Source organism: Camarhynchus parvulus, chromosome 3, assembly GCF_901933205.1.
Source record: "Camarhynchus parvulus chromosome 3, STF_HiC, whole genome shotgun sequence".
Taxonomy (NCBI): Eukaryota; Metazoa; Chordata; class Aves; order Passeriformes; family Thraupidae; genus Camarhynchus; species Camarhynchus parvulus.
In genome coordinates, this window is record NC_044573.1 from 27,792,184 (window position 1) to 27,819,779 (window position 27,596).

General features: G+C 47.9%; 1 protein-coding gene across 2 annotated transcripts in view; it reads left to right on the forward strand.

The window, feature by feature from the left end:
• The window catches only part of LOC115902609, a 60,096-nt gene extending 37,206 nt beyond the window's left edge, over positions 1-22,890 (forward strand). The window contains exons 4-5 of one of the 2 annotated variants that reach the window (XM_030946244.1): positions 5,917-5,970; positions 20,514-22,890. In XM_030946244.1, the coding sequence (XP_030802104.1) occupies positions 5,917-5,970; positions 20,514-20,642 (183 nt within the window). In that variant the 3' untranslated portion in view covers positions 20,643-22,890. The remainder of the gene's footprint in view (positions 1-5,916; positions 5,971-20,513) is intronic. The other variant, XM_030946245.1, reaches the window with a different exon arrangement.
• Positions 22,891-27,596: the final 4,706 nt, after the last annotated feature.

Genomic DNA, 27,596 nt, shown 5'->3' on the forward strand with positions numbered 1-27,596 from the left:
TGGCCCTGCTCCCTCGTGCCCTGCCACGTGGGCATGGAGCACCGCTCTCCTGGGGGAGGATTTCTCTAAAGCAGCGGGCAGGCGCTGTGATGTTTGAGCCTGAAGGTACATGGAGCTGTTGTGTTGGGAAAACACTGAAAGCCTCAGCCTTGCTGCTGACCTGGGGCTGTGCTGGGCTTTCACATCTGGCCTGTGTAAGCACTGCCTCTGGGGGTAGCTGCTCCCCCTGCTTTAGCTCAGCCTGTGCTCTAGGAAGGGCCTTGCTGTGCTGGGGTACCTGTTGCTGATTCCCCAACTTCTGGGACTCTGGCTGGGCCCTCCTAGGGGGCTCCACTGTCAGGGGAGACCTTCTGGAGTGGTCTTGTGTCAGGGAAGAGAGAAGCATTGGATCTTTTCAGTCTTCAGGTTCTTGTTTATTGTTATTTTAGCTAGAGTTTTGTGCGCTGTCCACACAAGGCTCAGTGCACTGGAAAAGCACTGCAAAAACGGCCAACAATCTATTGGTACAAGGTCTTTTAAAACTAAACTATCCAATTAAGAACTGACACCTAGATTATTTCCCTTTTTAACCTAATAACTGCTCCCCAAAAGCCTGCAATATGGACTTTTCCACCCAATTACAAAATGCCTCCCAAACCCATGAAGAATGAAGAAGAAGCACAAGGAAGAAGCCCAGGATGACACCCTGTGCCCTCCATCTTGCTTCCATCCACTACATACTAAAAATCCTAAAGCCTAAATTTCCCACCTAAGTGCTACATTTACACTACTCTCTACAATCTACTTCACACCCTAGTGGATTCTAGTCTATTCCGGAGTTTAGGAAACTTTCTCCATGAATGAGGGTCAAAGTCAGTGCTCCCCTTGGGGTCAGGGCACCCCAGAGCAGACAGGGAAATATTCCCGGTGCCCTGGGTTTCCGCATTGCTGGATCACTGTTCTGCAGCAGCAGCAGCATGTGCCTGCCCGCCCTGCTGGGGAGCAGCTGTGTGCCCCTGCCCCTGTGCCCCCGGTGCTGTGCCAGTGCCACGCGGTGCGACGGAGGTGGGACCCGCTGAAGCAGGAGCCCACAGGCACAGTGTGCAGCACAATGGCCACTTGGTGCAGCACCCTGACCTCCTCTGCCCACTGCGCTGCAGCTGCGCCCTGCCCTGCCTTAACCTCTGCAGCTCTCCCACCCCAGCAGTGCTGGGATAGGGGACAGCCCTGCAGCAGCAGGGGAACGCTGTTCCTGCTGGCCCAGAGCTGGCTCTGAGGGCTGCTAGGAAAGGAATGGGGCAGGCTCTTTGCTCTGAAATGCCTTCCCAGGGGAGGAGAGCCATAGGGCTGTGCTTCCCTGGCCGGCTCACTGAGTGTAATGGGATTGGTGTTGGGCTGGAGCTCACAAGTAAGCATTGCCTCTGCACCAGCATCCACTTCACCTCGCTGTCCCAAGATTGTCTTATTGAGGCCCCTTCAGTCCTCTGCTTAATGGGCCATGGAGCTGCCTTCCACACCATGCTGTGAGGCAATTTTCTCTGTGCACATTGCATCACTGGGCATGGTTTTTCCCTTTTCATCAGCCCTCTGCTGTGGCTTAGAGTGCAATTTCTCCTCACGCTGTACTGTTTCTTCTTTCAGTTCTTTTTTTTTGTTTGAACAAAGCAAACACAGCAAGCAACATCATTGGTCTGTTTCTGTGCTAGACATTCATGCTTGGTCTGCCTTCTTGTTCCTGGAAGACTCTGGGCAACAAGGAAGCTGGCTGTTAGGGTTAACAGCATAGAAGTAAACAGGGGTTATAGAGCTGAGGAGGCTTTTTCTGAAAATTTGGACTGTTTAAACTTTGTATCTTGTCAAGAGCCTTAAGATGTCAGCAAGAAACAGAAATGTCCAGGACTGAGAGAGTCTCTGGGTTATGAGCAGGAGGTGAGATTGGTGGGTGGGTTCTTGGGCTGAACTGATTCTGCTGCTTTCTGGAGGGTTAACCCTGAATTTAGTTTCAATTTAGTTTTGCTTTTAGAGCGAGGACACTCTTGTGTCCTCAAAAAGGCTTTAACATTTCCTTAGTCATGTCATTTCCTCCTTTTAGAAGTCACAGTCAATAGCAAAACAAACTTCCCTTCATGCATAGTGCTCCCAAGCTGTATTTTTCAGCTCTGATGCTAGCAGTTCTGTCAGAGACCTGCAGGAAGGACTTTTTAATTGAAATAGGGACACTCTCTTTTTCTTCCATTTCATTTTCTGCAGGTGGAAGAAACTTTTGGAAACCATACCCTATGGTTTTATTCTCAGCTCTGCTACTAATATCCTCCGTGACCTTTGACAAATCTCTGCTCTGCTCATTGTCATAACTCCCAGAAAATAGCTTGAGGAAATAAAACTGCACTTTCACATTGGTGTAGTAGTTAGGAATGATCCCAGGGTTACTAAATTGAATATGTCACCTTTCTTATAGGTCGTTTCCCCTGCTTTAGGCTACTTGCAAGTCATGTAGCCAAATAAATGTTATTTCAGCTCTGCCTTGTATCTGTGTAAATAGGAGTTAATGAGTTGCTGCATCTCGTGGTTGGCTTGTGACGTGGAGGTCTCCAGAGGGAGGATGAGGACAGGCTGCCATGGAAAGTCCCTGGCTGTTGCTAGGCAACACTGCATTTTAGCTTCCCTGTCCGAAAGTCTGCGCTCAGGTTTGGCCAGAAAAGGGAAGGCTGAGGGCTGGAAAACCATTCAAAGATGGCTTGACTTACTTTTTCTAAAGCATGGCTCTAGTGTGCTGGGTGCAGAAAGTGTGTGGCTGCAAGTGAGGTGGAAGCAATTTGATTAAATAGAATAACACTTGATAACTTGTCTTCCATGTATTCGTTCTCATCTGCAGGATCATGTGGCTGGCTTGCTCTCTCTCTCCAACTCTCTGTTTCAGATTTTACTATGATATGGGATCTGGAAGCTGTGAGAGTGCAGCAGAAGTGGTCTTGCTCTGGTTTCAGTCTAAGTGGAAATAAGAGAGCTCCAGAGAGCTTCATATGCTGAGGTTTATGCTCCAGTTTAGCAGCCTGTGGATGAGGGGATGTCATGTTTTTATTTTTCTACTTAGTTCATCAAGAGGAGCGCCAGGAACAAACAGGAAACAGAAGAGGAACAAAAATGATGTAGGGTGTCTTGCTGCACAATGAGACCTTTGCAAACCATAACAGTAGCATAATTAGTGCTAAGATTCTCCTATAATTAAAGCTTATCACACCAGCATCATTAAAAGAATGCTTCTGTTTTCTGCCAGAAGAGTAGGACTTGAGATACAGCTGAGCACTTGAATTTCTCTTGGAAGAGTCTGGCTGGTTGTTACCTACAGGCTAGCTCAAACCTTTCATTCACTCTTTGGAGTCATCTTGTAATTTCTGTCTCTGTTGGTCCTCCCTATATATTTTAATATAAGGCCAAGATGTGTAAATATCTTGCTGCCTCTCTGATTTTAGTTGGGAAATAAAGTCTTTTGTTGCACCCTGATGAAGTCATGGGGACCTGTGGGTGTGACCATACTAGTCATTTCATCCCACTGGACTGTACTGGAAGGTGTTTTACTTGCTCCTTGGCCAGCAGAGCTCTGTTTTTCCCCTTTCCTTTCAGCAGAGGATTCAGTGGTGCTACTGAGGCAATGTAGAATTTTGTGTCATAGCCTCACTTCATCCTGGCTGTTCAGCCAAGTACCACTATAAAGCTCAGCTTTACAGTAGCCTTGGGAAGCTGAGGGTCTTGCTTGAAGTCATATGGGATGCAGCAGGGTATGTTCTGCTCTAACAGCATTCTTCCCCTAAAGGATGGGGCTCAAAATCATGAATCCTTATTCTAATTTTCATTGCTCAACCTGATTTTGTCTTGCACATTTTCTCGTGCCTGTGGGCTTGTGGCTTGAGCTGTCTAGCTGACCCTTCCTCATCCCACCAGCCAACATTTCATAGCACCTGGAAGAAAAACTTAAGGAGGGAGCAAAACTTTGCAAGACCTCACAGCTCCTCACTTTGCTCTTCCTTACATCCTGGGTTTTGTCAGCCCTACCAAGGTCTCCTTCCTTCCCTTAAAGAAGGAGGCCTTAAGAAAGGAAATGACCTCAGAATAAATACCAGCCTTACCATAGTGCCTTGCAGCCCGGCTGGGAGCTGAGTCCTGCAATATTTTATATGAATTCCTAGGATTACTTGTTTCATTGGATAGCTGTGGGCTGGGCTGGTTCAGTTCAGCAGTTCCCTTAGTCTCCTGCCTGGTTTGTGCAAGAAACTGTTGGGTCCTTTTGGGTTAGAAACCTTGGAGCTATGCTGCCAGGTCAGACCTGGGACCAGAGCAGTCAGGCATGGCTACTGTTGAGTCCTTTGAATAATGGACACAGCAGTAGGATTCATCTGCTAAAGGATTAACAGAAAAAGCTCAAAATCCTTGCAGCACCTCCCTTCTTCCCCCATGCGTGCTTGGATAGTAAAATACACTGTCCTTGAGCCCCAAACTCTTCATGTGAAAGTTTCAAAGTGGGGCGTATGTGTGCCAAGTTCTGGATTTTAGATCAAAGAGGCTGATGTGCTTAGAAATGCTGGGTGGATCTCTAACTCCCTCTCCAAGTTCTGGGCAGTAATGTGGATTGGGACTGCAAAGACGTGCTTATGGGATGTAGAGTGACTGAGGGTGATGGAGGAATGGGAATACTTCCCACCTCCCAGCAGTACTTTCTACTGGAAAAATAATAAATACTTTCACCTAAGCACTGACTTCAATTTTGGGGTAGTGCTTTTTCTTCTGAATTTTTTTGGAGGTTGTTTTTATGTTTTGGATTTTTAAGCTTTTTGAGTTTCCAAGCCTCCCTGTACTGTGTTGCTTTTTGTCTTGCTTTGTGCTAGAGAAAGCAGAAGGATAAAAAAAAATAAAAGGAGAGAAAGTAGAAAGGTCTTACTATTTACCACTCATGTTGGTAAAATGGTGGGATGTCTTTCTACAGCCTTTAAGAGCTTCATCTGAAAAACACTTCAGTTGCTTTGTAAAAGCATGTGATTATGGGGAGTGCTTTCCCATACTTCACACAGCTTTCCAACTGAAGAAGTGTTAAAAACAGAAGCAAGGAAAATATTTTATTTCTTTCAAAAGCTGATGGAGAAGATTCTTCCTGACATGCCTCCCTCACTAGGTTTTTCAGTATGAAAAATACAGCTAAAATAATTTTTTTAAATGAAATAACTGTTCTCTTGAAGCCTTGTTTTTCCACTTGGGAGTTGTTTCGTGACAATTTTTTGAGGGGAAAGAATGATTTTATTCACTTGCCAGCTTTCAAAACACTGCCTCAAAACTGGGATAGAACTTCAACTCACCTGTTTATTTGTGTAATTTCCCAGAATAATTGCTAGTTCAAGTATATCCTGTTTGCTAAGTTGTGTGGTTCATGTTATGACAACTTTAATGACTCTTGCAGTATATGGCAAAGAGATTTAGAACTGCAGGCAGGTGCTTTTTGCCTATTTTTTTTCTTTCTAAATAAATAAGCATAATGAAAATATCTGTTTAATAATGGGAACATCCACATTTACATGAAATAGACCATATTTTCCTTTGTAAAGGAAGATAAATTCACCTGCTTCAGGGCAAAGTTTAACCACTAATTGATGGAAATTAAGAAGAAATTTCCTTTTAGGCAGTTGTTCTATCTTTTTCCTTGTGAAATTTCTTCTATGTTCTTTCAAAGCCTAGGCCAGAGGACTCTGTGCAGGCTGTGTGAGACAGTCTCAGATTAGGTTGATTTACTTGCTGGCCACCTTTGGTAATTCTTAATCTTTCATATCCCACTTAACCATCCATCCATCTTGTTTTAATGAAGTGTTGATTGAAAGGGACTCCTTACAATATCTCTTTCTGTTCATTCATGCTATTTCTACTAATCCCTGGATTCTACTTCTCTTTCAGAAGATGCTGCTCAAGAAGAATTGTGGAGCGAAGACTAGAGTAATTAAAATTCGTGTAAGTTGCTCTTTTCTGGTGCAGTTCCTTAATCTTTCCACATATACCTAATGTGGTGGTTCTCACGGAACATCTGTGTCCAGAAGGTGATTTCTGGAGATCTCTTGTGGCTTGATCAGCTGCATAACAAAAGTTGCTAGTGTGGAGTATAGAATGTAGTTGCAGTTTAGGTTAGATGTTGACAAGGCTAATAATGCATTGTCTTTTCAATTTTGGAGACCGTGGTTTCAAAGCTTCCTTGGTGTCAAAGTCTACATCCCATGCTGTGAGCTCATACAGCATAGCTGTCTGGTAGGGTGTCATCTGGATCTTTCTTGACCAAGTGGTGTTTGGTAGGGGGGACAGGTCTGGTAGATAGCTGGGGAAAAGGGACTATGCCTGCATGATGCACCAGTGTTTGCAGAACCAGGTGGGGTATGGGACTGGGTGATGACAGCTAAGAGCTACATTGCTTGGATGACTTTGTAGCTGGGATGAAGCTGCAGTGTCCTGAGCCTCTCCATGCTTGACAGCCTGCATCCCTGTCAGACATGCTCAAGTCTTGTTCTTGTAGATTTTGTTACCTGCACCTCTGAGAGTTTTGTCTTTAGCAGCACATTCCTGGACTCATCAGCCAACCCCTGCTTCCTTTGTGGGTGCCTTGTATTTCTTTTGGTCAGTGCTGTATGGTTGTGTGGGAGATGTGTCCTGGGCTGAATCAAAGAGAAATATGACAAGTAGGTTGGGGGAGGTGAATCTCCCCCTCTACTCTGCTCTGGTGAGACCCCACCTGGCATGCTGCATCCAGCTCTGGAGTCCCTGAACAAAGAAAGACATGTAACTGTTGGAGCAAGTCCAGAGGGGGGCTGTGAAGTTGTTAAGAGGACTGCAGCATCTTTCCTATGAAGACAGGCTGAAGCAGGGGCTGCTCTGCCTGGAGAAGATAAGGGCTCCTAGGAGACCTTGTATCACCTTCCAGTACCTGAAGGGGGCTACAAGGGAGCTGGAGAGGGACTTTTCACAGGGATGTGTAGTGATAGAACAAGGGGGAATGGCTTTAAGCTGAAGGACAGTAGGTTTAGATTAGATTTTGTGAAGAAATTCTTTACAGTGAGAGTGACTTGAACATAGAAGTTGTGGTTGCCCCGTCCCTGGAAGAAGAATTGTGGCCAGGTTGGATGGGGTTCTGAGCAATTTGGTCTAGTAGAAGGTGTCCTTGTCATGGCAGGGGTATTGGAGCTAGATGATCTTGAAGGTCCCTTCCAACCCAAAACATTCTAAGATTCTGTTTGTTTGTGACCTTGCATGTTGTCACCAAAGCAGGCGTACCTCTGTCCACATGATCTTCCATGTTTGTGGCACGCAGGCAAAAACAGATTAGGGGGAAGAAAACAAATATCCTTCATGATGGAGCTGCTGTTTTCACTGCAGTGTGTCTTATAGCCTTGCAAGAGGGATGAATGACAGACCAGGATCCTTTCAAGGTTTTTACCTTGCCCAGCAGGCAGTAGGAACGCTGCCTTTGTGTACCCAGAAGTGCTGCAGTTGATAAGCCTGCTGTTGGATGTCCTTGCCCATCAGTGCTCTGGAAATGAATTTGGTATCTGAGAGGATGAGGAGCCGGTAGAGCTGGCTGGAGCCTGGTGCACAGCTGGGGGTGGTATTTTTCTGACTTCTCAAACACCTTCGGTCAGGGCTCTTCATTCCTGTCTTCCAGCAGCCCCACAGTGACCCGGTACTTCTGATTGCACAGTTAATCTTGATCTTTTATGTGCTCTCATGTGCTTCTGCCTGGATTGTTTTCAATATAGTTGTGTCCTTCTGTGCCCCACAAGCTCTCCCCAGGGCCTGTGCCTGTCCTTCAGACCCACCAGCTGTCTAATCCTGCTGCAGTGTTTTAGCACATCTTGTTTATCACCTTTCTTTATGCCTGCCCTGTGCTCTTTCACAGGGTTTTTCCTGGGTGTCTGTCCCTGGACACCAGCTATTTCCAGTGCTTGGTGATGGTTCTCTAGTCCCTTGGGTTTCAGTGATTCCTTGGTGAGGTGGTTTCCTGACACCTTAAGCTCATTATTGTGGCTTACTATTGTGCCCCTGGAGAATCTGGAAGGAGAATTATCCCTTTGCTCCTTGAGCCCACGTCAGCTTGCAGTAAAACAAACAGCAGAAACTGGGAGCACACTTTTCTGACAGATGGCACAAAATCCACTGTTCTCTGGCCAGCCTTGCCAAGCTGGGACAGTGCCTCTCCACCTGAGGCACTTGTGGCTTCCATGGTAATAGCATGTGATGCTTCACAGCCTCTTGCTGGTCTGTTGTGGTGGCAGAGCTGTTAAGTGAAGGTGCATTTTTGCCTCCATTTTTCAAGGGATTGTGAATGCCCACTTTTGTGTACTCAGCTGAGAAAGGAAGCAGCAGGTCCCTGGCAGAACTCTTTGCTGAAGTGCCTCAGCTCTGGAAACAGCTGAGAGAGGTCAATACTTCTGAAAAACAGTGCCATGCTCTCATCATATAAAGGGAAACCTCAGTCCAGCCAGCAGGACATGCTTGGCATGGTATTCCTTCTCAGTGTTGCCCAGCAGCAGAAAAAGAGGTAATGGGCACAAGTAGAAATGTAAGATATTCATGTTGCCCAGGGAAATTGTGGAATCTCTGTCCATGGAAAGAGCCACGGTGTGCCAGGATGCAGTCCTGGGCAACAGGCTCCTGCTGACCCTGCTCAGAGGAGGGGGTTTGAACTCAACTATCTCTAGAGCAACCTCAACCCTTCTGTGATTTCTGGGTCTTGTCCAGCATTCAGAAGGTTCGGTGTGTGTATACATACATATGTACCTAAGTTCTTTTGGAAGGGTTATTCTGAGGCCCTACTGAATATGGCATTTTGCCAAGAGTGATAGCAGGAGGCAAGGTGAGAGGCTTGGCTCCCTGTTGCTGAGGGTTTGGTGGCACAGGTTCATTGCTGGAACCTGTCCATTGTGGTGAGGGTAGAAGAAATGAAAACAGATCTCATAGTGATGGGCTGATGAGCTGTTACAGGAGGAACCAGGCAGCTGTCTGTGTGTCTGAACAGGAAGCATCACCATGTGAACCACTTTGCTTGTGTCTCTGTAGCACTGATGCACAAGAGTTCCAGTTTCAGATCAGGTAGAGTCTCTTTCTGAATTGAGATGGTCACAGATCTCCAGACAGCATACAGCTGGATGAACGGGCAGTGTGTGAACTGAACTGAGGAGCAGGCAGGATATCTAATGGCTTGTGCCAGGGATTTGGAGCAAGGATCCTTGCTTTCTCCCTTCAGTTCTCCTGCTGCTGAATAACTTGTAGGAGAAAGGATCATGCTTATTCGATCTTGTGTGAGGGCAATGATGACAGTGACCTTCTAATATCATCAGCAGTGGAACATTTTCATCCTGTTCTTGTTGAGATCAGTGTCTCGTGTGGTTGTGAGATGATGCCTTCTTTTAAAAAAACCCTCCTGGCTGATACTTTGGTTGCCTTGACATCTTGGGGCTTTGCTGGTGTGTCAGGGTGCAAGGTGTTGTTTTCTCATGCATCATTATGGCTATTCCTTCCTCTGTCTTCTGCTGGAAGAGTCTCCCATGAGAAGGTGAAATGGAGGGGCAGTGTCTCTGCCCTCTGGCATGGAAACACAGCTACAGCCTTTGGAAATGTTTGTGGTCCTTGGTAGTCTTTCTTAAGCAGGTCACCTGCTGCTGTTAAGCAGGTTTTGCTGCTGTTTTAACAGCAGCAAAGGTGTCACCCTACTCTCGTTTCCTGTGCTTAAGTTTCCCAAGGACCAGCTCAGGTGGTGATCAGCTATGGCCTTTCCACTCACTCTGTGGTTCTTAAGTGGAATGATGAGATAGTGATGTGTCTACTCTAAGAACCTAACAGTTATGGAAGGGAGATTGGTAACCTTTTCTAATGTGCAGCAGCTCAATTTGAAATGTTTTCAGGAATAGCAACTGTGAGAGGTAGCAGCCTACTGTGAAGAGCAAATAATATTAAAAAGAAAAAAAATCTTGCTTCTGTTCCCACCCAGTAAAGGATAAGGGAACAGAAGAATCATCTCCTGTGGGCAGGTGAGCAGAGATAAATTGATGGCATGTACGTGAACTATGGATTTGTACAAAGCACATGCCACTGCAAGGTTGGGGCAGGTGTTGGCCTATGTGTGTGTGGCACATGAGCTGGGCAGTGGGAGTGTACAGACCTGGTCCCTGGTGCCCCAAAGTGTCAGCCAATGTCATGTCTGTCACTGGAAGCAAGGCGCTGGAAGTGGGGAGGGGCACACACATGTTGTGGGTGTTTTGGTGTCCAGAGTGCGTTTGCGTGGTGAGGTGTTTTGCAACAGAGATGATTCCTCGGTGCTGGAAGGAGGATGACTGGGTGACCAGTGCTCATGGGGTGTAACTCTGCCCTAGACCAGGCTTGGCCAGCTCTGAAAGCAGAGAGCTGTCTTCTAGTGTATCTATATTATCACCAGCCTTCAATTCTCCAGGTTAACTTGGGATAAGGGTTAAAAGTCTGTCATTTATTCCTGTTTTTGTTCTTCCTTGACAAACTTCTACATGCAGTCTCTGAATGGGATTAGTAGAGCTGAGCTTGTCTTTACGGCAGTAGGTGGGTAGAAGACACCCAGGGGCTTACCAGTTGTGTCTCAAGGATCTTGTTGGGGCTGGCAGAAAGGAAGGAAGAATCTCAAGGCCAATCTGATAACTTGGCTGATCAGAGAGATGTTTTCTGCTATGTAAAAATAAGAATTTTAAATCAGAACATAAACCTCTTGTGCTCTTGCCTTGATGTTATCAATGTTGAGAACGCCCTCTGCTTGGGCAGGGGCCAGATCCCTCGAATGACTTCCCTGTCTCTTATCTCTTACTCTGCATCCTAAAAGGCCACTGCAGAAACATGCTGGCTTTTCTTCTTAAACAAGGGACCTTTTCAGCTTGGAGCTGAACAGGAGATATGCTGGCCAGAGCCTTCTGGGCAGATGCTGAACTATTCACACGTGCAAGGCATACCAGGTGACAGAGCAGCGTTGGTGCAACCAGAACCTCTGGTTCTGGCTGTGCAGCACTAAGTAAAGATGTCTAAAAAATCAGAAGGTTCAGTTTGTGTATACATACATATGTACATATATATATATGTACATACATATATATAAAAAAATAAGTAAACCCACAGAGGCTCATAGGCTCCCAAGGAGCTGTGCAACATTTAGTGTTGGCTGCATATAAATATGCAGATAAATACCATGATTGCAATTTCAGAGTGAGTTACACTGAGAAACCAGCAGAAAGTGTAACTCACCTGAAGAGAGATAGGGTGGTGAGAACTTTAGGCCATGTTCCTAGAGCTGTGTCCTTATTCATACCATATCATGAGTATAAACACCTAGGGCATCTCAGGCAGCAGAAATCCCAAACTGCGGGTTACAAACAATTTCTCAAACCTTCCTGTTTGTTTCTATTATGTGCCTGACTGTCTAAACCTGACCTTGATCTTAGAATCATCAAGAGAGACTTGCCTCCCTGGCCAGTCACAGCCTTGCATTACTCTATGGTCAGAAGCCCCTCATGGAGATTTTGATGTTCCAGTTTCCCCTGTGGTGTCTTGGCTCCAGTTGATGGGCATGCCTCTGCTGAGCAAAATGGAGAAGGCCCTCTGTTAGGTGGAAGCATGAATATCCCTCTGGGTATCCTACACTGCTCCCAACCCAGCCACTGAACTGCCTGCTGAAAATGATAGTTGGTCCTGGAGACCGCCAGCCTTTGTTCTGAATAATTCCTGACAAAAGACTTTGTCCAGAGTTTCCTCAGTTTGGGGAAGGGTTCTGTGTAGCCAAGGGGGGCAATGCCTCTGTCTGTTAAAAACTACTCAAAATATCTGGCTTTTGCTGGATTTCATGGCAAAGGCTAACCAGCCTTTAGCCTTTCCATAGCAGGTAGAAGTGGGACTGTCATGTCTCTCTTCTGTTTCTGCAAGGATAAGATCTTTTATTGTTTCCTGCTTTTTGTAAATTCCTGCCATGTATGCCCTCGGACCTGTTGAATCATGTAACGCCCACAGAACAGACTTTGTGAAATAACCAAGACTCTAATCCACACAGCACCATGAAAGTAGCAAGTGGCTGGTGAGTGAGGAGGCTGCCTTCCTATTTTCAGCACTGTTCCTGCTTTGTGGTCTGATGTGGGTTGTGGGTCTGGTTTAAGGATACGGGGAGGTGGGGAGGGGTAGAAACAAGGCGCAGCCCAATTGCTTCTGGGACAGCCTTGTGTGTCAGTGGTGGCTATGGCTAGTGGCACCGTGCTTCAAAGAAGTGGAAAGTGGCAAGATGTGTTTCACAGAGAGAGGGTCAGATTTAATGACTTCTGGGTCCTATCTGGGTGATGGATCAGAGAGAGAGAGATGTAGGGGATGGCACAGGGTCACAGAGAGCCGCTGTTCTCTGGCAGAGCTTTAAGTCCAAGATGGCTGATTAGGCACGTCTGCTCACTGTGTCCAGACCCACTGCAGTTATTCCTGCTCCCTTTTTGTTCGTGTGGCTGTGGGAACCTGGCAGCCATTGCCTCTCCCAGTCCCTGGAGCTGTGATCCTCTTTTCCCACACACCTCTCCCATAATACACCCACTTCCGGCACTTGGCTTCCACAGCTGGGGTGGTTTGTCCAGAGGCAAGCGCACCATGTCAGCATGTGTTTGCAGCCTGCTCATGCCAGGCTAATTAATCCTCACTTTGCAGGTTTAATTTGGGTACCCTTCGAGTTGAGAGCAGCTCTGTGCCAGCCTGCCTGGCCAGAGGGAATCTGCTCACCCTGGCCTCATGCAAACTGGAAGCCGCGCACGCCCAAGCACCACGTGCCGGCTCTGTGGGAAGCACGGTACCTGGGCTTCCTGGCCCCGAGGGAGGAGGACTCTGAGGCAGCTGCTGTGATCCTTCTGAGAGGAGGCTGTTCCTGCTGCACAGCAAGGGCTGGAATGGGGAGGGTGGAGAGGAAGGAGAGGTTGAGGTAGTGTCACTTGTGTACAGACCCAGACTAAGGACTCTACTCAGATGCACTTGGAGATTTAGGGCCAGATTGTGCCGTGTCTGTGTTTGTTTGGAGCTACTCTTATGCTTGCTCTTCTCCTGCTCAGGCACATGCAGACCCTGTAGTATTTGCAGGAACTGCTGCAGGTATGCAGGAACCACAGGCAACTTACCAGAAGGAAAAAAAGTGTGTGCAAGACATGGCTCACTAGTAGGGAAATACAGGTTCATTCACTTGGTCCTAAGAGACTTGTTTTGTCTTCAGAGCATGATCTTTACTGGGACCCTGGCATGGTGAGTTCCCCAGCTTGGCTAGGGAGCACTGACAGACTGCCCCTCTGAATGACCCATCTGTCCCTTTTATTTGTGCAGCCTCTTTCCTTCAGTTTGTCAGGCAGGCAAAATCAAAGCTTTTAGTCAGCTTTGTCAAAGACCTATCTAAAGATGTGTGAGAGAGGAGAACAAAGGCTTATCATGCTGGTGCCAGCAAGGACCCAGAGCTGAAACTGGCTATTTCTGCTTTTGGGCAAGTGACCAACAAGCATCTGCTAGGCCCTTTGAAGTACCTTCCAAAAAGGTTCAGCTCTGTCTGTCTGGTGGCACCTCTCTAAGTCTGGTAGTTGCCACCTCACAACTCTGCACACACATTTGCGAATGTTTGATTTTTTTAAAAAAAAATTTAAACCCTTCTAAGAGGAGCAGTGATGTGTTTGTAAACCATTGAACTGCTCTTTGCAATGTGGTGGTATGGAAAGAAAAAGGTGTTAGGCAGCCTTGTGTTGGTGATGGCAGACAGGTCTTTCAGTCTTTTAGGCGAGGGTGGTGAAAATCATAAGAAAACAGCGCCCACTGCAAAGTTTTGGGTTCCTTGTCAGAACAACATTTGGAGATGACCTTTTTTTTTTCTTGGAAGAGAAAGAAAAAGGGTAGTCATAAAATGAAGCTCTGGCATGGTCTATTTTTTAACTATTCCTTGAAATAAAATTCTGTATGAACCTGGGAGTGTAGGACAGACTTTCAGGAGGAAAGGAGTTTGCCTGTGAAAATTTCCTCCTGTAGCTGCTCCGGGTCTGTGACTGGAATAAATTGTTAGAGGCCCTATCAGAGTTAATGAATAAGCAGTTAAATGTGAATTGTTGCTCCACTGGAGGAGCTGGTCCTGCTTGCCAGCGACTATTTCTTGAAAACTGCCTGAAGCAAGACTGTAATTGAAAAGAAATCACCTCTCATCAGAAGGTTGAAACACCTAAAAGTTAATTAATTCATCCTGGCTGTAGTGTACTGTTGTGGCTTAACCCCATGATGAAGTTGCTAACTTGCTGCCCTGGTGGGTTGGGGGAGAGAATTGGGAGGGTAAATATGAGATGGCTTGTGGGGTGAGATAAAGATGATTTAATAGAAAAAACAAAAACTGTGCATGCAAGCAAAGCAAAACAACGAATTTGTTCACTGCTTCCCATGGACAGGCAGGTGTTCATCCATATCCAGGAAAGCAGGACTGCACCATGGCTACTTGGGAAGGCAAAACACCAGCTTAATGCCATCATATGGTATGGAAAAGTCCTTTATCCAGTTTGGGTCAGATGTCCTGGCTGTTTCCTTCCCAGCTTCTCATGCCCTTCAAATCTTCTCGCTGCCAGGGCATGAGAAGCTGAGAAGTCCTTAACTTAGTATAAACACTGCTTGACAGACTGATAGTTTAGTTATTGCTGTCACCATTATTCTCATCCTAAATCTAAGCCACAGGATATACCAGCTACTAGGCAGAATATTGATATTATCCTAGCAGAAACCAGGACATGTATGTATTATGCATTGAAGAAACGGAGGCAGAGATGTTGGGAAGTGGCCTGGGCAGAACCATGTTTGGAATTACGGATGTGACTAGGAGCAGGCATGGGGGTCCCCTTCCCTTGCTCACAGGTGATGGCTTCACACATCAAAGTTGAAGAGTGAAGAAGTTTATTTTCTAACACTTAGCAGAGGTGAGAGGAAGGAGGACAATGTGGAGTTAAATCAGTGTACCTGTAAATGTTTTTCTGTGGAGTCTGGCAGCCTTTGCTCTTTCTGTGCCCTGCTTGAATATTGGTGCTACCTCTGGCTCTGCCCATTCCTGGGCAAGGCAGCTGTCTCACAGACAGGCAGCATCCCAGGCAGGCATCTGTCCTTGCCAAAGCTGTTTTGGGGATTTATACCTTTCCACATAGGGTGGTGGTGGAAATCGGATGCGCCTTTACAGCTTGCAATTACATGGTGCCTTTCATCCCAAAGGACATCTAACAAGTGAGTCTACAGGCTGCAAAGGGATCATTCACCCACCACTGGAAGGCAGCATTCTTTAAATGGACCTCAGCAGCACTTCCCAGCCACTGGGGCCCAAGAGTAGGAAATAAGGGACTCCTGTGCTGGGTTGGCCTTGAGTAGGGACGGGTTGGCAGAGTGCAGAAACTGATCTGGTTTTGAATGCCACCTGAATACTAGAGTCTTAAGAAAGAGGACCAAAGAGTCCTCTTAATGTTCCATCTCCCCCAGCACACCACTCCCTTTGAAGACATTGTTGTGTTGGGTAGCTGCATTTCCCCACTCCTATGGGCATTGTCATTTCCACAGCTGAAAGCTCACTTGGACCTGTGCTCACTTTGGCATTGTCCAGAGAGGAGAACCCTGATTCTATGGAATCATGAGACCAAAATCATGTTACTGTCTGCATTTGAAATATTTTCCCAGACTTCATAGAAGTGACCTGTTTCTAGGAGGAATATGGCTTCATATTAATAGATTTAGCTTTACATGTTTGTCTTCTTCCTCTATACTCTTTCCTTGCCGAAATATACAATTATGTTACGGATGGGTTTATGGAACAGTTGTGCATTTGTCTGTTTTCTGAGAGCTGCCAGTATGATTGAAATCAGCATTTCTTCTGTGATGTTTAATCTTACTGGCCTTCTTTGAGGCACCTCCCTCCACTCACTATATTTAGGTGTGCTTCTTCGTTAATACACTTCAGATATGTTTCAAACCTGGTTGTTTATTTGCCCCCCTGTATTTAAAGGTGATAATGTATTGGTGAGAACAGTACATGTTGGCAGGAGTGTACGTGTAGGCTCATGTGCATGGGTGAAGAGGCATCCTTGGCCAAAGTGGTTTGTGCATAGTTGCTTGAAACATGTGTAAGATGAGTTTACTTCCCTTAGGAGTTCATTTAATCCAAATCAGGCATGCAGTGGGGCAGTGTGGGTATGTCCAGGGGCTGGAACTACCTTGTGTTCTGAGCAGCTGTATGAGTCAGTGATGAGCTGTGGTGCCTTAGACGATCCCCTGAACGCTGTGAAGATCCGGCTCTGCATGGCTTGAATTACTTTACAAGCAGGCAAGGTTTGTATGAGTGGAACAGCCCTCCTTGTGATTTCTGAGTCAGGAGTCTGTGTGTGCACAGAGGGATGTGCACAAGTGACCAGGGAAGTGCCTGTGTACTGGGGAGAACCTGAGCCAGGTGAGTATGTGCAAGTGAGCACATGTGTTTGACAGAGTATATGTGTGAGCCTGTGTGCTCTCCTGTGGCAGCCGTGTGCGTCTGACTCGGGCCATTCTCCAGCTGTGTAAATACATTGCTTAGCAAATCAAGGGCTCTGGTTAATGATTTCCATGAGCACAGGGCCCATATTAGGCTCCGTTCTGTGAGCGGTACCCAGCTGTCCGAATGCCATTAGAGTGAACACATGAGCCTTTAATGTCAAGTGTGTATTGTTTGTGGTCTGAGGAGCCTCTGCAGGAGCCTCTGCAGGAGCTGGCCTGGGGTTGCTCACCAGGGGCTGTCAGGCAGGTTTATGGCAAGCTCCCTGGGGACCTGCTGCAGTGGCAACAACTCTTAACACCCTTCCCTAGTCAAAGCAAAGTCCCAGGCATGGTGTGCCCAAGGAGAAGGGCAGGCTGGCTAGGATGCTTGCCCAGACTACAGGGAGGCAGCTGGCTCAAGCCACAGGGTGGCAGGAACATGTTCCCCTCTCTGGCAGCTGGCTCTGTCTGTTTTTGTTCTGGAAATACATCTACAGGGCTTTGCCTCGTGCTACTCATCAGGACCAGACCACCACATGCTGTGATCCCAAATGGTGTCTTGGACTAAGCCAGATCAGGCCTGGTCATCCCTAGAGCTGGATATGAACTCCAATCTGAAAATGCTCCTCTGCAAGAAGAGAGTTGAGGGATTTGGAGATTTCTTACCTCCAGCAAGGTCACTACCAGAGGTGCTGCCTTGTCAGTCAGCGAGCAGGTGCACGAGGATCCTGTGTAGCTCAGGATTATAAAGGAGTACAGATTGGTCAGAGTGTTGCTGTGGATGAGGGCAGTCAGGTTACTGCCTCTCCTGTTACTGCCTGCAGTTGGGCACAGGCCCATTCTCACTCTGCCCTTGTCTGTGGTTGTTGAAAGCCAGTGGTCATCTTGTGGCTGCTTGAGAGGTGCCAGGATGAAGAGGCAGCATTGAGTGCGTTTTGAGCCTCACTTGCAGCTGCATGACCTCCTGTGAATCTCAGCATCCTCCTGCATCTTCTTATATCCCTGACCTTCAGCCTCACCTGTTCTGTGCCCATTGTCCTGGCAGTGTCCTGGGAAGGCTCTCTGCCCCACACATTGGCCCCAGAAGAAGACCCAGAGAGAAACCACAGCACAGCTTTCCACCCAAAGCCTGGTGAGTTTTGTAGATGACTTTTGTCTGTCCTTTGGAGCCATCTTTCCCCAGCCTCTTCATCTGCTGTCTGCCAAAAATGAATGGATTCAGCTGCCTTCCCTAATCCTGTCTGGCATTTCAAAATGGAGGGGACTGCCAGGTTCTTTGTTCCCATTCCCTCTTGGCACTGGCAGGGGACCTTCTCTGCTCTGGAGAAGGACAAATATGCTGATTTATTCTGCCCCTTAGCTTTGAATAGGGGTTGCTATGTTACCTTCCAGCTCTGAGGCCTGCCAGAGCATACACCATGTATAACCCCACAGCAGGTGGCTATTGAGTAAAGGCCCTTAAATCTGCCTCTCTTGTTTCTTATGCTGCTGGCCAAGGTGTCAGGGGGATGTAGCCGGGCATGATTTGCTGGCTGAAACTCCAGGCACAGCTGATGCCAAGCACCATGTTGGCATTTTCCATTCTCAAGTGCCCATCTTAATTGCAGAAGAGATACCAACTAGGCAGGAACATGCTGCCCACACTGGCTTTTAGAGGTCTTTCCTGACATAAAGGCTGCTGCCCAGTGGGGCTGAGCTGTGACCAAGAGCCTTGGAGACAAGAGGCTTCCAGATCCTGCTGCAGTTGTAGCACTCAGGGCCTGGCTTTGCTTCTTTAGCTTTTTCTGATTTTCTGTGTGTGTTTGGGTGAGCCAAACCATCTGAGCAGCCTTTTGGGGATATTTGTGTGTTGCTGTATTGTGATGACAAGTTAAAACCCAGGCAGAGGAGAGGTGGAGGCATCAAAACATCACCTTGCCATGCTGTTAGGCGTGTGATAGACCTGAATCTGAAGTGCTAAAATGAACCTCTGTCTTCTGTTAGACAGAGTTGGTAATTGTTCCTAAAAAGCCAAATTCTTTGAGGAACAGTCCCACAGTGCAGGCTAAGCAAAGGAGACCATAGTTCCAGTTAGGAAAGGCCTAGAAAAGGAGCAGGGAGTCACATAACACGAGAGCCCAGTCTGAATCACATAGAATGTTAAGAGTTGGAAGTGACCTTAAAAATAATCCAGTTCTAATCCCACCTGCCATGGGTAGGGACACCCCCCATCAGACCAGGCTGCTCAAGGCCTTATCCAGCCTCACCTTGAGCACTGCCAGATTTGGGGCATTCACAACCTCATTGGGCAACCCGTTCCAGTGTGTCATCCCCCTCACAGGAAAGAATTTCTTCCTAATATCTAGACTAAATTTCACCTCTTCCAATTTGTATCCATAACTCCTTATCCTGTCACTGCAGTTCTTGATGAAGAGTCTCTCTCTGGCTTCCTTGTAGACCCTTTCCAGACACTGGAAGGTTCCTGTGAGGTTTCCATGCTACCTTTTTTCCTCCAGGCTGAACAGCTCCAACTTTCTCAGCCTGTCTTCATTGCGGAGGTGCTCTAGTCCTCTTAACAACTTCATGTCTTCCTCTGGACTTGCTCCAACAATTTCATGTCCTTCTTCTGTTGGGTACTCCACAGCTGGATACAGTATTCCAGGTGGGGTCTCACCAAGAGCAGAATAGAGGGGGAGAATCACTTCCTTTGACCTGCTGGCTGTTCTGGCTGCTGTTCTGCAGCCCAGGATTCCACTGGCTTTCTGAGCTGTGAGTGCACAGTGCTGGCTCACCTTGAGTTTTTCATCAACCACCACCCCCAAGTCCTTTCCTATAGGGCTGCTCTCAATCACTTCTCTGCCCAACCTGTAGGTTTTTGGGTTTTTTCCTAACATGTTTGTCATTGGGTTTTTTTCTGACCTCTGTGAAAATAGTGCTAAAGCCCTTCCCAAGTGTGATGGTAGTGCAATGAGAGTAGGGGATGTTTGCATGAGTTTCTGAGCTGCTGAACTTTCCACATATTCCTTGGGAAGGAACTCTACAGGATCATGGTTAAACACTATCCTGGAGTCTAGAGCAGTGAGACCTCCTCTCCTGGTCAGAAAGTATCAGTGAAATAGCTGTCCCACTAGTGCTCCTGCTTGCAAAGAAACAAACCAAAGTTCCTGAAAAGTTAAAGGAAAGCTCTTCACATGTAACAGAGTGGAATTACTTCTTTGGCACCATCATTCCTCTGGGATCTACATATCCTAGCACAGCCTAGTGGAAAACAGCATTTCTGTCTTGTCACACAGTGCAGGGCATACATGGCTATTTCTGCCCTCCTTACTCTGAACACTGGGAGCAGAAGGGGAGAGAATGGTCTTTAGTGGCAATGGTAAAACCAGTCTGTAAGGCCTTGGCGGAGGGATCTTTTCCTCCAAGCAATTCTCACCCATTCCTCATCAAATTGTAGAGTCTGGAACCAAAACCCTGGAGAGTTTCAGCATGCCTGGGACTTTAGGAAAGAGTGGTTTGTAAATCCTTATTGGAGAGCTGTTGAAGAATGGGGCTGAAGAATGTGTTACCAGAGATAACTTGGTTTGTTTCCATGCTTTAAAAGTGTACCAGATCTTACTTCAAATGAATTTAGCTTTTTGATGTCATACCTTTTGGTAGTGATGCTTTTTTGACTCTGGTTCTCTAAGTGCATAATGGATATCCTGTTTCAGTTAGTGGCTACAGGTACCATGGGCCCTAGTCAGGTGGATCCTAGGGACCTCAGTCCTAGAGGAAGGGAGGTGTGCCTGCTTTTTATCTTGAAGGGTAAGAGCAAGGATGGGAGCAAAGTGCTCCCCCTGCATGTGTTAGTGCCATTTGCTGCAGGTGCAAGCATGACCACCCACTGAAGGAGGTGTAATTGTATCAGAGAGGGGGATGACAAAGCACTCAAGGCAGGAACTTCACCGTTTGCAGCTGACATGAGCACTGACTTCATGCCTGTTTCTGTTCCCCTGCAGAGCACCAACGGAGGCCGCCCGCCACCCCACTTCCTGTATGATCCCTCCACTTTTGCCTTCCGTTCCCTCAGCACCTTGAAGCCGCTGAGCCCCATAGCTCCAGTGGAAGAACCGTCATGTGCCTACTGAAGGAGTTTCTCCAAAAAACCTCAGGAACTATCACCCAGTGTCCTGCCTGGCAGGGAGAAGGGGAGGTGGTGATACCCAAGGGGAGGGGTGGGAGAAGAAGGGGCAATGAGACGTCTTTGCAACGCAGCTGGTCCAGCAGGAGGAAGCGAATGGCTTGGCAGCAGTGCCTGTTCTCATACCACTGGTGGAGCCCAGCAGTGGCACAGGGAGTGAGTTTTGTCTCTCTGGGCAAAGCTAACCAGTCAGGTCCACAAACTGCAAGAACTGCCACCAAGGCAGTGTCAAACGTGAGGATGGTGGCAACTGAAGATATCCAGGAGGTGTTCAGGGGTTAGTATGACCTGCATGGCAGCCGGGGTGAATGATCAAGCTGTGAAACCAAATCCAGTCAGTTTCCTAAGGATACCTGGGTCTACAGTGCTTTGCTATAGACCTGACACTTCTCCCACTCAGAAGTGAGCTCAGGATTGGAGAAAGAGGCTATACAGAGCTGCTTGCAAAACCAGAAGATCCCTGTCTGAGATTGTCAAAATTGCATTCACATCAAGCTCTCTCAAGTGGAAAACCTGGGAACAGGGAGGTGTGTGGAGGAGTAACTGGCATTTAGCTGTGCATTCCAGATGATCTGCTGGTAGTTCAGTGTTACTGCCCAAAAAGAGATTGAATTGGCGGAGTGAGACATCCACGTGCAGATCTGGGGTTAGAATAAATTTCTAGAATTGGAAAGTCTGTGTTGAGCCATCCAGGAAAATGCAGCACCCACCTTCAGTCCTCTCAGCATCGTTAAAGAGAAGAACTTGGGGTGACTGTGTGCTCATGGATCGCCTCTGCTGAGGCAGTGTGTGTTCTGGGGTATGTCACACTTCTCCATAGTATTGTCCCACTTCATGATGGTGGATGTAACTGGTACCACCAAACTCAAACCAATTTAATGTCTCCAGCAAGCTTTCCACTCCCCTTGTTAAATTCAGGTACACTCCTCTGGTATCAGTGGGACAGTATTCCCAGATGAAGCAAGGAGAGGGAAAAAGTCGATTTTGTGGCTGTTGGTGGAGGAAACAGAAGGGGAGTTTGAGTGAAGGTGGGGGACATTTCTCCATAGACAGTTCTGAGGCTGTTGGGACCATGCTAGGCCTGCTACTGCTGGTGTTTGGCTGGGATCTGTCCTTGAGGTGTGTGTGTTTTGTGCCAAAGGCAGGAGTTAACAGAACAAGCTCTTGCCTTTCCTGTTGAGGCAGAGGAACAGGGCCTTTCCTCTTGCTGCACCTGGTGGAGAGAGTAACCTCTGGTGTGGGCATTGCCCACCATGAGCCTGTACCTGAGTGCAAGGGGAAGCAAATAGTTTGTCCAGATCAGGAGGAGCAACTGTGAGTAACACAAAATAATTTTTATTTTTTTAAATCTGCCTCAGTGTAGAGTCTTTGATGCTACTCTCTGGTTGAGACCAATGGTCAGTCCAGCTCCCAGCAGGAGGCTACCCAGTGAGCTGGTCTGGGCCCTTCAGTGAGACCCCTGGGGAAAGTCCATGGGCTGTAGGCTTTGGGATTCAGGTGGGGGACTGAATCCCCCACCCCACCTCTTCTCCCAAACTCCTGTCATTCAGGCAGGCAGAGCAGCTGGGCAAGGTGGTGAGGGGATGTCTGTCCTGATGCTGTCCCAGCTCTGCCTGCTGTTTGGCTCCAGCCTGTGACAGCTGGGCCACCCCCTGCACCAGCACCACCTCCAAGAGGTCTCTTGTGTTTACTGCTGAGGGACCTCTGGCAGACCATCGTGGTTCCCTGCAAGTCCCTATTTCCAAGAGAGCGCAGTTCCTCTGCTGATTCCTCCTGCCCCTGTAGAAATTCTGCTTATCTTGTTTTGATGGCACACCTCAGCTTTTTAATTGCTGCCAGATCAAGCTGCCCGGTGCAGGACAGGAAGCATTGCTCCTTTGGACCAAATCCCTGTGCTCAGGGGATGGGACAGCCATAGCCTGGTACCCATCTAAGAGGCACATTCCTTGTGCAAATGGCTGGGGTGGCAGCCTTCTGCATGGCCCTGCAGCCTCAGTCTTTGCTCAGCAAGAGCTGCCAAGGTGCAGGGGCCCAGAGGTGTGTTCTGCCAGCTGGCAGGTAGGGCAGGCTGCCCTGCCCCAGGTGGGAGCAGGGAACAGGGATGTCCTGCAGATATTGTTGCCTTTTACTACTTTTGTAACTTTTCTGTCTTTTCTTTTTCAATCAGAAGAAAAAATAATAAAAAAAAATTTAAAACCTCACAGTGAAATAAAGTGTAACAGCTGCTATATTCACACCTCTGGGTGCATTTGCCATCTTCGGGGTGTTGGTGGGTGGGGGTATGGAGGGGGTGGAGTAGAGTGAGCTATGACACAGTGCAGCCCGTCCCAAGCACTCCATGATGTAAGGAGGCCACATCTGCAAGTGAATGGCTTTGGAAATGAAGAGCTTGTCCAAAATGAATGCCAGGTTCTTTGTATGTGTACCTACTTCATGGTGTATTGTCCCTCACCGGTGCTTCCCTCACCAACACTGTGCTTTGGCTTTCGAGTAACTACCCAAATGATCTTTGGCTTGTAATTTTAACTTCAGGAGGTCTTGCATGTCTGTCCTGAGAGTCTCCACAGCCCTTTTGTTTACAGCCAGAGTACTTCTCCATAATTTAGCTGTAGTTCATCCCTTCCTCTGGATTTTGCTCTAAATACTCCATCTCGGGTACTTGTAATGTGCATTCCCCACCCCTTGTTATTTACTTGAGCTAATTCCTGTCTCTCCCCCACTCCTCACTCTGTATCTTCACCAGCATCTCACAAGGCTATTACCTATGTCCCCTTTTCCAAGGCCTCCTGAGAGATATTAGCATAAATTCCCTTAGCAGTCCTACTTAGATTCATTCCCAGGAGGCCTTTTCCATTCTTCCCTCCAAGTTCTGATCTCCTCTAGGCTTCTTGCCATCTCTCTTATCTTGAAATCCTCCCCTCTCTGTCAGCTGCAGCTTGTTAATTGGCCTTGGCCAATTTTGCAAGGGTTGTACGGTGCCTTGCTGGCTCCCCCGAGCCCTTGCTCTTGTACCTCCCTTACGGAATGCTTTCCTCTGGGATGTTTCTTCCAGCACAGCCACCCTTGGAGCCCCAGAGGCCATTCAAAACCATGATGGTGGCTGTGACTGCACAAACCCTGATCATCTGTAGGCCTCTGCCAGGTCAAGCTTGCTGTAAGTCTGTTTTGTGCGCTCAGAGAGACGGATGCATTGCCCTTGTATCCCCTAGGCTGGGGTATGGACACCCAGTGCTCCAAAGCCAGGGTACAGCCAGTGAAGGGCAGGAAGCTGGCACACAGCTAGGCATTGCACAGCCAGCCCAGTGGCCAGGGTGAGCTGTGGGTAGAGTTGCTGCTGCTGCTGCCCCAGGGCTCTTGTCTGGGCCCTCAGCATCTGTTTGGATTTAGTTCAATCGTGCCCACCCATCCTCTCTCCCTGCAAGCTGGGCCTCTGGGTTAACAACAGAACAGGGCAGCTTTTGTGGTGGAACATGGTGGTAAACTGCAATATGGCAACAACTCTGAAGCTCAAGGAAGGCAGGTTAGGGGTATTCACGAGATCTTACAGGATACTTTTCAGCTGTAGCTACCACTGTTACTGACAAAGGAGAGTGGGGAAGTTGGCCTCCTTTGGATGCCAGACCCTGGCATGTGGGAACACTTTCCCAAAGCTGCTGGTTATCAGAAGGTATCAACAGAAACCAGGGAAATGAGAGCTGAGCTGTGGTCTTTGAGCCACGGTCCTTGCTGTAGCCACTGCCTCCTGTTGCTGCCTCTGGCATCCATCCTGCAGGGCTGGTCACCTCTGTGGGTTCCAATCCAGCTTGTGCAAACACTTCCTCCTCTGCCAGAGCAGGCAGGGATGCCAGCTGAGGTCTGAGCACTGTGAGCATGGTCAGGTTGGTGTGGGTCCCTCAGGACCTTCACTTTGCTGGAGCTCCTGGCTTCCCACCGGGTTTGGGTCCTGGCTCAGCAGGGGAGCCTGTAACTTCTAATCTGAGTCCTTTCTCTGCTCTGAGCCATCTTGCTTGGAGACGTGCAGGTGTTTCCCTTCAGAGCAGGGCTGTTGTGCCAAAGTGCAGCTCAGCTGTGTGAACCATCTGCAGGAGGGTGAATGGGGATGAGCAGCTGTTTGAAGAGCTTGGCTACGACTTTTCTATGATTTAAGCAGGACCATTTAAGCTAATACTGTTCTCCAGTTAAAGTAAATTAATTAGGTTAATGCTATGGCCTTTTGAAAATAGCAGAGAAGAACAAAAATCACAGCAGTGGCAAAATGGATTGTTCCATGTATGCCCTGAGCCTCAGTGAGTCCCTTTGCAGCCAGCACACAGGTTTGTCTCTTCTTGGTGTTGTCCAAACATTTTCTGACATATATGTATGTACATGCATGCACACATGTGATATATATATATATATATTTCTGTCTCACTGTGTTTAATTTGTGCAGAAATCTCTGTCCTCTGACAGTCACTCATGATCAGGGTGCCCTGTGCTCACCTGCCTGGCTCAGTCTGTGACAGGGCTCCAGGTGAAGCCCATCTGTGGCACACTCACCCCTCTGTGCAGCAATATGCAGTGCTGCTTGGAAAACCCACCCTGTTTCCAGCTGCATGCTGAGTGTTGACCCATCTGCCTACCTATGGGATTGACTAGGAAAATGGGCAAAACTGGCAGTGCTGCTGGGGCCAGGGTTCTCACCCCAGGCTCCATGGAGGTCGCTGAACCATGGCTTGGCACAGGAAAAACAGAAGCAGAATTTCCAGCTGGACAGACCATCTCATTCAAACAATTTTGGGCTTTCCCTTGCTCTTCCTGAAGCTGCATAGCATGTTGAGGCAAGGTGTGGGGTGGAAGCATGCATTCAAGGGTATGTATCAAGCTAGGATTGAATGGGGTATGGTGCTGATAAAGTGTGGGTATATAGACACAGTGCGTTTACAGTGGCATTTATGTGCATGTGGTGTTTGTATTTATGGCATATTAGTTATATTTTAATCAGAAGGACGTGTTGGAGGAGTGAAGGTAAAGGGGCATGCATGCATGCCATTGTGGTTCTGGAAGGATGGATGCTGGTGGATGTGCACCTGGAGCATGGGCAGAAGAGCCTGTGCAGGGAAGGGGCATGAATGAGGCTGTGTGTTCCCAGGTGTCTGCAGGCAGTGGTGCATGGAGGACATACAGATGGGTTATATATGCCAAGGCAAGGGTAGTATTTCTTTCCTGTTTCTGCAGTCTCATCCATTATGGTAATAACTGGCAGACTTTTGCAGAGTATCACACCAGTAATGACTGGAAAAGTGAAGAAAAATTTACTTATGCCTGATCTGTGCCCTTGAGGCATTTGGGAACTTTCACCATTGAATTAAAAACAAGCAGGCACGTGGACACCAGTGACTCAAGACTATCTGATCTCAATACAAATTAGAGTGTGATTGTATGCTGTTGCTTCTCAGACAAGAACTTCAGGAACATCAAATAAAAGTAGCAGGTGGCAGGTTCAAAGCAAACAACCAGAGGCAGATCTGCACAGAGTGTGGGGTTGCACTGGGGAACCCTTTGCCACAGGATGCTGTGGCTGCTTGGTTTTTACACTGCTAAGACTTGAAAAGAAAGAAAGAAATACTACCTAGGAAACTACATGCACAAATGCCACCTCTGGCTGAGGAGGGTGGTGACATAGGGGCATTTTCTGTGCCAGCCCCATCTCTGCCCCCTGCTCAGTGGCAGTCTGCTCCTGCCAGGGTTCCAGGTGGGCCAGTAGCTCCAAAGAGGCACATGCACCAGCAACTGACCCTGCCATGGCAGCACCACCTTGTATGCATGTTCATTGCCTTTACACTTCCAAGAATTTCTCCCTGGGGAGGCCTCAGTGGTGACTCAGCCCTTGTGTTTGATGGTGAGGCCGGGGTGACTCCATTCACCTCCTGCACTGCTCCTGAGCCACTCGCTGATCTACCTGCATGGCTGCACATGGGCATCCTGCAGATCCTCTCTGCCCTCAGTGTGGGGGTGCTGGGGCCTGCCAGGAGAGCCCTGGCTCATCAGGGCTGTCTGGCATCCATCACGTCCCTTGGCACAGCCAGGCTGAGCCTGAATCATCCACGGTCGCTGTGTGCAGAGGTTGGCCACAAAGGCGTAGCTCAGGCTCAGGTTTCTGAAGGGTGTGAGGTCTATCCTCAGTGGCAGGCCAGTGTTCATGTGTCATAGGAACAAAGTGAGTTTGGTTTGAGCACTGCTGCAGGCTTATGGTGGGTATGTTATGCATGCAGTTATCTTTTGAAATTGAGGAACATGTTAGGAAAGCAAGGACAAGCATCCTCCAGTGATGGATAACCCTCACGTGGTAAACCTCAAGCCAGCAAGCCAGAGAGGATGCAGCTGGAGCAGCAAGGCTCTGCAGAAGTAACATCAGTGATGATGAGAACTTTTAAGCGTGTCGGTATCGCACCATTTCCTGAGCAAGACTTCAGTGGGCTTTTTCAAGCAAGGGGGTGAGGAAACAGAAGCTGTAGATGCTTTGAGAGCTCACTCTGGCTATAGCTGCACACCAGCCTGGCAGGAGCTGACCACATGTTTTCAGCTACCCTGGGGCAGGATGTGCAGGCAGCTCCAGACACGTAAGGAGCCCAAAGATCTGTTTGCTTTTGTGGCTGCTCACATCAGTGCCTGCCGTAGCAACAGCTGGGTCTCTGGGTAGGTTGGCCAGAACTGATTGCAGAGAGAACTGATGTTCCTCTCTGACTGAATGCTCACATCAGAGCAGCTCTGAGGCTGGATGAGTGGAGGAGCTGAAGGTGCCGTGGGAGCTGGATGCCAGCTAGGGAGGTGAATGGGGACAACAAAGCCCCTTTGAAAGGAGCGTGGTTGCCATCTGCAGTGGCAGAAAAGTTGCTTTCTACCAAAAGATCCCCTAGGAGCA